At 31.4% G+C, this 9,026-nt stretch overlaps 1 protein-coding gene across 1 annotated transcript; it reads left to right on the top strand.

Moving 5' to 3' along the window:
- The first annotated feature begins 4,128 nt into the window (after nt 1–4,128).
- On the top strand, nt 4,129–7,847 carry LOC115997589 (sugar transport protein 12-like). The gene is made up of 4 exons (XM_031237182.1): nt 4,129–4,264; nt 4,504–4,826; nt 5,375–5,998; nt 7,345–7,847. The coding sequence occupies exons 1-4, from the start codon at nt 4,129–4,131 to the stop codon at nt 7,837–7,839; spliced, it is 1,578 nt and encodes a 525-aa protein (XP_031093042.1). The 3' UTR covers nt 7,840–7,847.
- The last annotated feature ends 1,179 nt before the right edge of the window (nt 7,848–9,026 follow it).

The following is a 9,026-nucleotide window of genomic DNA, read 5'->3' as shown; positions in this document are numbered from 1 at the left end:
ACGAAAATTTCATACAATGTTTCAAATTAAAAAATTATTTTCTAAAAAAGAAATATATATATATATATATATATATACTTTTTTGCGTGTTTCATATCTTCTGTTTTCTATCCCGTTTCCATGGAACCAATGTGAGAAGTGGATAAATTTACTAATAGTTAATGAATATAAATAAGAAGTTATGATGGTTTGATTTTTGTGAGATAAATAGTATTTTCTACTGAAAAGTTGTGATTGTTTTTAAAATTATTCTCGTATATTATAAGAAAACTTTGAAATTATTCTTTTATATTTTAAGAGAACTTTTGGAATTCCTTAAAGAATTTAAAAAAAAAAAAAAACGAAAATTTCATACAATGTTTCAAATTAAAAAATTATTTTCTAAAAAAGAAATAGCATATATATATATATATATATATATACTTTTTTGCGTGTTTCATATCTTCTGTTTTCTATCCCGTTTCCATGGAACCAATGTGAGAAGTGGATAAATTTACTAATAGTTAATGAATATAAATAAGAAGTTATGATGGTTTGATTTTTGTGAGATAAATAGTATTTTCTACTGAAAAGTTGTGATTGTTTTTAAAATTATTCTCGTATATTATAAGAAAACTTTGAAATTATTCTTTTATATTTTAAGAGAACTTTTGGAATTCCTTAAAGAATTTAAAAAAAAAAAAAANTATATATATATATATATATATATATACTTTTTTGCGTGTTTCATATCTTCTGTTTTCTATCCCGTTTCCATGGAACCAATGTGAGAAGTGGATAAATTTACTAATAGTTAATGAATATAAATAAGAAGTTATGATGGTTTGATTTTTGTGAGATAAATAGTATTTTCTACTGAAAAGTTGTGATTGTTTTTAAAATTATTCTCGTATATTATAAGAAAACTTTGAAATTATTCTTTTATATTTTAAGAGAACTTTTGGAATTCCTTAAAGAATTTAAAAAAAAAAAAAACTAATTGCGCCAATTCTAACCACTACGGAGTAATGTATTGAATAAGAAATAATAAATTTGTATATATGGATAGATATTATATGTACGAAAATTTCATACAATGTTTCAAATTAAAAAATTATTTTCTAAAAAAGAATAGCATATATATATATATATATATATATACTTTTTTGCGTGTTTCATATCTTCTGTTTTCTATCCCGTTTCCATGGAACCAATGTGAGAAGTGGATAAATTTACTAATAGTTAATGAATATAAATAAGAAGTTATGATGGTTTGATTTTTGTGAGATAAATAGTATTTTCTACTGAAAAGTTGTGATTGTTTTTAAAATTATTCTCGTATATTATAAGAAAACTTTGAAATTATTCTTTTATATTTTAAGAGAACTTTTGGAATTCCTTAAAGAATTTAAAAAAAAAAAAAANTATATATATATATATATATATATATACTTTTTTGCGTGTTTCATATCTTCTGTTTTCTATCCCGTTTCCATGGAACCAATGTGAGAAGTGGATAAATTTACTAATAGTTAATGAATATAAATAAGAAGTTATGATGGTTTGATTTTTGTGAGATAAATAGTATTTTCTACTGAAAAGTTGTGATTGTTTTTAAAATTATTCTCGTATATTATAAGAAAACTTTGAAATTATTCTTTTATATTTTAAGAGAACTTTTGGAATTCCTTAAAGAATTTAAAAAAAAAAAAAACTAATTGCGCCAATTCTAACCACTACGGAGTAATGTATTGAATAAGAAATAATAAATTTGTATATATGGATAGATATTATATGATAAGAAATAATAAATTTGTATATATGGATAGATATTATATGTAACAGGGTTAATAGTACTAAAAATTTGATTTTTACATATGAGAGAGAATAATGCTTAACCGGATAATATTGAAGAAATTAGGATAATCCTAGTCAGCATAACATAGTGACATACTATGTAATTTATCAATAATTTTCATATTTACTCATCATTAAATTGTGTATACCATTATATTGACCGCTAATCATAATAAATGAATTGAAATTTTGAAATAGAAAACACAAATACGCGTTAATACTCTACTGTACTATTTTAGCAAGCAAGGAAATTGCTGGTAATAATCCAAATTAAATAGTTCACTGTTTATAAAAGTTTTATAGCTTTGATTTAAATTTTTACATATTTCAGTTAATTTTGGACTAAACAGTACCTTTTGGGAATTAAAATAGTACAATTTGATAACAAAACAAAAAAAAGATATTATGGGATAAAATTAGAAATTAAGAATCAAAGTGGTAAAATCACTATAGTTGTTCCCAACATCAAGGGTCTCCAAGCCCCGGCTTGACAGAGTATCTGATGGAATTTAAACCAGAGTAACTCAGTTGAACACAGAGGTTAGACCTTATACTGTCGCCTAGGCCAGTCCTGAGCAAGAGCGAGCTGGGCGACCGCCCAGGGCCCATGCTGGAAGGGGCCATGCATCCAAATATATATATATATATATATATATATATATATATATATATATATATATATATATATATATATATATATATATAGTGTATAATTATAATATAAAATATAATATTTGAAAGTGAAAAAGTGATTTTTGAAATTCGTCAGAAAATTTGAAAAAATTTAATATAATCACAACTAAATACTCTGATATGCTCTGATTCTAGCTCTAATATGTTCTGATCCTAATTCTGATATGCTCTGATCTACGGTGAGGGATCAAGGTTATGATAATGGTTCTAAATTTTAATATCCTAGTTCTGATATTAGGCAGGGTGTTTAATGAATTATCACAATTAATATAATCACAACTAAATACCTTTTTCTTTTTATTTTTCGTTCCATGCTTCTTATGAGATTTTTAAAAAAATGAAAACAAACCAATAATAAAGAGACGTTATTTTTAGGTCAGGGTGTTTAATGAATCATAGTTTTTGAAATTATTCTCTGATCTTATATTATAAGAAAACTTTGAAATTATTGTTTTACGCAGTATTTTTTAAGAAAATTTTTGGAATTCCTTATTAAAAAAAAATATCTAATTGCGTCAATTCTAAGTTCTAACCATCTATTGAGTAATATATTGAATATGAAATATTAATTTTGTTGGTTCAATTGGTTACCCAATCAGATAATATTGAAGAAATTAGGATAATCCTAGTCACCATGACATACTTTTGTAATTTATCAATAATTTTCATATTTACTCAATCATTAAATTGTGCATACCATTATATTGACAACTATTCATAATAAATGAATTGAATTCTTTTTTGAATACAAATAAATGAATTGAAATAGAAAACGCAAATACCCGTTATTACTCTACTGTACTATTGTAGCAAGGAAATTACAGGTAAATTATCCAAATAGTTCACTGTTTATACAAGTTTTTTTATTGTTATATTTTTACTTATTTCAGTTAATTTTGGACTAAACAGTACCTTTTGGGAATTAAAATAAGTACAGTTCGATAACAAAAGATATTATGGGAGTGGTAAAAATGTAAAATCACTATAATTTAGAGACAACTTCATTAAGAACCATACTACACACCTGACACCCCTATAAAAAATCACTCACAATTAGTCATCCCTCGACATGTTTGACATATGCAAATTTCTTTTTATCTTAATAAATACTCCCCTGTCCCACTTTTATTTTATTTTACTTTTTTACTAATTTTTAAATTTGATTTTTTGTATTTAATAATATTTTTAATGTAGTTTCTAAATATATAAATTTGTTATATTAATATTAAACTTAACATTATAAAAAATAAAATTAAAAATAATTCCAATCAAACATATAAAATGGGACCGAAAAAGTAATAAAATAAGATAAGTCAATTCACCCGTATTCATAACAATTAAATTAAAAATAAAAAGTTACTAATATGGGGCCATTGTAATCGTAAAATTTACTGTAGTTCTATATATGGAGTACTGTAGTAATTTACTATTTCCTCAGATACTTTCCATATTTCTATATATACATTCCTCTCTCCCCATCTATTTTCTCCCCTACATTCAATCTTCCTTTATCCCTATCGATTTTCAATTCTCTGATCTCCATCTTCTTCAATTTTGGTTGTTTGGTTTTCTGTTGCTAAACCTTGAGAAGGAGCAACAATGGCGGGTGGTGGTTTTGGCTCTGGTCCTGGCACTGGAAAAGCATACCCTGGTAATCTCAATGGTTATGTCACTTTTACTTGCATCGTTGCTGCCATGGGAGGCCTTATTTTCGGTTACGATATCGGGATTTCAGGTATCGAAATATCAATTCTTAATTTTACATCTAACTGATCAATCTCATACTTAAGTGACGCGAGTGGTCAATCAAAACTCTTTTGGGTTGAGTCAATATTTTTTAAAGTTTTTGTTTTGGTGGTGAAATATATCTAAATGATCAATCTCATACTTAAGTGACTCGAGTGATCAATTGAAACCCTTTTAGGTTAAAGTCAATATTTTTTAACGTTTTTGCTTTGGTGGTGAAATGTATAGGGGGTGTGACATCTATGGATTCGTTCTTGGAAAAGTTTTTTCATTCTGTGTACAGAAAGAAAAATGCGGATACGTCTACGAATCAGTACTGCAAATTCGACAGCGTTCCGTTGACGTTGTTCACCTCGTCACTGTACTTGGCTGCGCTGTTCTCTTCCCTGGTTGCGTCGTATGTTACCAGGAAACTGGGGAGGAGACTTTCCATGCTCCTCGGAGGTCTTCTCTTCTGCGCCGGAGCTTTGCTTAACGCCTTTGCTCGCGACGTCGCCATGTTGATCGTCGGCCGGATTCTCCTCGGTTTTGGTGTCGGATTTGCCAATCAGGTATTATATTGTCTCCGATCTATATATTCTCTTGCCTGACACACATCCTTGAACTGATTCTTTAGATTTACAAGCAAAATTATAGTCACTATTCCAGAGTGTAGACTTGATAAATTTAGTCTAGTGACTCTAATTCATCTAAATTGTCTTGATCCCCTAAAAATTCACTATCCTAATATATGAAAATTGGATAAATTCTATCTTGTAACCTTAATCTGTGAAGTAGAATAATGAATTAAATCAACTTAGATTGTCCATAAATTATAAATGACTGCCCAACTAAAATCAAACTTGTATTATTTAGTTACCAATAGTTATATCATGGACGGTAGACCCGTCACAATTTACATACTGAAGATTTATAATTCAAATTGTGAACATTTAGTATATAAATTGTGAACATTTATTAGGTAAATTGTGTATTTTGAATTCAAATTTCTGTCTACACAATAATTTACTTTAACTACCAAGTCAACAAACTGACTAGCTTTTGTCGGGTTGTTGTTCATCGTCCCATTCTTGATCTGACAATTTTGTTTGTTGTGCAGTCGGTTCCATTGTACCTCTCAGAGATGGCGCCCTACAAGTATCGAGGAGCGCTCAACATCATGTTTCAGCTATCAATCACCATTGGCATCTTAGTAGCCAACGTCTTAAACTACTTCTTCGCCAAGATCACGTGGGGATGGCGGCTGAGCTTAGGCGGCGCCGTCATCCCGGCTTTGTTCATCATCATCGGCTCCCTCTTCCTCCCGGAGACCCCCAACTCCCTAATCGAGCGTGGCAACCACGACGTGGCCAAAGAACGGCTCAAGAAGATCAGGGGACTCGACAACGTGGACGAAGAGTTCAACGACTTGGTGGAGGCGAGTGAGGCCTCGAGGAAAGTGGAGCATCCGTGGCGAAACATGTTGCAGAGGAAATATAGGCCGCAGCTAACGATGGCGATCATGATCCCATTTTTTCAGCAGTTTACGGGGATTAACGTTATCATGTTCTACGCGCCCGTGTTGTTCAACACCATCGGGTTTGGGGATGATGCTTCGCTTGTGTCCGCTGCTGTTACTGGGGCTGTTAACGTTTTGGCCACTCTTGTGTCTATTTACTACGTCGATAAATTGGGGCGTAGGTTCTTGTTCCTCGAGGGCGGCATTCAGATGTTTATCTGTCAGGTAAACCCATCCCTACAAGATCCAACAAATCATGCTACTGAGTTAGTAATTACATGGTTTTAAATCTAATTCTTAGTGTGAGCAGTTTATTGGCTTTCTTAGTAACAATTTAGACTGATTAGTCCTTTGCTAGCTAGAGTTACAAGGGTAATTTTAGCCAAATTAGTTGTGACGTTTGCTTAGTAACCACAAGATTCCAAGTCTTAGTCCTAATGACAGTGACGTATAAAAATATTTTTTATTTGAGTCAGTCAGTTATGATAATTTAGACAAGCTAGTCCTTCCTCTAGAGTCACAAGGGCAACCTCGACCAAATTGGTTATGCTATTAATTTAGTAACAACAAGGTTCCAAGACCAATTCTTAGGGTGTGTTTGGTAACCCGTAAAATGACTTCCGGAAAATGTTTTCCGAGTTTTCTGTGTTTGGCAACGTCCGGAAAATGTGGTCAACGGAAAATGTTTTCCGTTGACCAAGGAAAATCAGTTCATTTTTCCGGAAAATGACTTACGGAATTTTTTTCCGTAACTCATTTTACGGAATCACCAGAATAGCTGTTTCGCATGTTTTCGACCAAAACCAAGTCATATCACCCATGACCATGGACCAAGGAGGTGGGGAAACCGCCGGAAACCTTTGCTACATTTTTTAAAATTTTTTTTTATTTTTTTATTTTTTATTTTTTTAATAAATTATATTCTTTTTATTAAATACCATTATTTCAATAATTATTATAATTTTTTATATTTTAAATAAAACAATTACAATGTGTAATTATACAATTCTATCCATTTTCCAGAAAATGAACCAAACACACAAAGACAGTTTTCCATAATACATCCGAACACTGGAAATGAAACTGTTTTCCGGAAAATGACTCATTTTTCGAAAAACATTTTCCAGAAGTCATTTTCCTGCTTTCCAAACGGACCCTTAGTGAAGGTGGTCTATTAACTTTCATGATTTGAGCAGGTTAGGTATAACACAACTTAGACTCGTTAGTGCTTTGCTAACTAGAGTTGCAAGGGCAATCTTAACCAAATTAGCTATACTATTTGCTTGGTAATTAACCACGAAGTTTTAAGTCCGATTCCTAATGAGAATGACTTATAAACTTTTTTGCTTTGAGACGTCAATTATGACAATTTAGACAAGTTAGTCTTTTGTCGAGTAAAGTCATAAGGGCAACCTCGGCCAATTCTGAATGAAGGTGGCCTATTGATGACTTTCCTGATTTGAGGCAACTGATTAGTTCTTTGCTAGTCAGAATCACTAATGGCTGTGAACTTTTTTCATCGTATTAGTCAAAACGCATGACATTATAAACTCATATTATTTTTGTTGCAGGTGGTGGTTGCCATCTGCATTGGGGTGAAATTCGGGGTGAATGGATACGCAGGCGAGTTACCAAAGTGGTACGCCTTTGTGGTAGTGCTATTCATCTGCATTTACGTGGCCGCATTCGCCTGGTCATGGGGGCCTCTAGGGTGGCTAGTTCCCAGCGAAATCTTCCCACTGGAAATCCGATCCGCCGCGCAGAGCATCAACGTCGGCGTCAACATGATCTTCACCTTCATCATCGGACAGGTGTTTTTAATGATGCTTTGCCGCATGAAGTTCGGGCTGTTCCTGTTCTTCGCCTTCTTCGTGGTGGTGATGACGCTGGCGGTCTACTTTTTCCTGCCGGAGACGAAGAACATTCCCATTGAGGAGATGGTGGTTGTTTGGAAGGAGCACTGGTACTGGAACAGGTTCATGAAGGGGGTTGATTTTCCGGGGAAAACGGCGCCGTCGGAGGTTGAAATGGGGATCGGAGGTGAAGGTGGTCACAAGAATGTGTGATGGACAACGTTATTGTCTGTGTGTCTGTGTTTTTCGGTTTTATGCTTTGGTGTTAGATTTTGGAGTTTTTTTTGGGGGGGTCATCACCTTTGGAGTAGATTTATATATAGTGTGTGGAAATGTTGCAGTTTTAAGTTGTGTTCGATTGTTGTTGAAATCATAAAGAAGACAAAAAAAATAATAATTCTTACACATAATAAAGTTTTCTTGTTTATTGTTTAATACAGTGAATTGTCAATTTTTTAAATTTTAATGTTGTCAACTGATGGTACATCTGTTACTATTCTAAATAGGTGAATTGAGAAAGTATATCTAAAACATATACTACCTTTGTAAGAATCATGAGTATTTAAAAAAAAAATCTGAATGCCATTCCCATCCAACTTTAATTTAAAAACAAATGGATGAAGTAAATTGCGAGATTATCTATCAAGACTCGACCACAATTAAGAAAGTTTAGAAATTTTTAACCATTAGAAAGTAGTGGATAACCAATTTTCGGTACGTAGTAAATGGTTTTTTTCTACTATAAAATAAAGGTTTTTTTTTTTTACTAAATTGAGAATTTGAAAAACCATTTGTTACCCACTATCTATTTAAAAAATGATTGTAATGCCTATCACCAACAAATGTTGTGGGAAAACTTAGTTGGTTAGGTCGTCGGGAGTATTCCGGGAGGTTTTTTTTTTTTTTTTTTTTTTAAGTTTAGCCATGGTTTTCAACAAATTTCTTAATAATCGTATATAATTCCAAACTTCTATGGTCAAAGGAGTAGAAAATTTCACTAATCTTCATTTATTTTGTCTTATTGATTAAAAAAGTAACTTAATAATTGACGAATTTCCAACTATACTTCAATTATTCTATGTTAGTTTTGAATAATTTTGAATGTAGAATGGAAACCGAACCAACAACTTGATTAGAGGAAAAAAATGATTACACCAACAACAATAATACTTCATTATGTGTTTATTAGAGGAAAAAAAGATTGATCATATGTTTCCAAGAATGCAGAGCTATTGACCCACAAAAAGATTGTCACAATATTATGCAGACAACAAATTAAAGTTTTCAAATTCCCCAATTTTTTTTTAATGACGTTTAGTGTCATAAATTTTAAGATTAATTTTCTATAGTGCCTATCATCGGATATACTTATGTAAAATATATCTTGTTTAATTTTACCC

Source organism: Ipomoea triloba, chromosome 1 (assembly GCF_003576645.1).
Source record: "Ipomoea triloba cultivar NCNSP0323 chromosome 1, ASM357664v1".
NCBI lineage: Eukaryota > Viridiplantae > Streptophyta > Magnoliopsida > Solanales > Convolvulaceae > Ipomoea > Ipomoea triloba.
Note: the sequence above shows the minus strand (reverse complement) of the source record. Positions and strands in the feature narration are given on the sequence as shown.

What these genes read in the sequence shown, in the direction of transcription:
- LOC115997589 (XM_031237182.1), top strand. Translation starts at nt 4,129, where the DNA reads ATGGCGGGTGGTGGTTTTGGCTCTGGTCCTGGCACTGGAAAAGCATAC. An exon ending in TTACGATATCGGGATTTCAG is followed by an intron (nt 4,265 to 4,503) that starts GTATCGAAATAT and finishes TGAAATGTATAG; the next exon opens with GGGGTGTGACATCTATGGAT. An exon ending in TTCAGATGTTTATCTGTCAG is followed by an intron (nt 5,999 to 7,344) that starts GTAAACCCATCC and finishes TTTTTGTTGCAG; the next exon opens with GTGGTGGTTGCCATCTGCAT.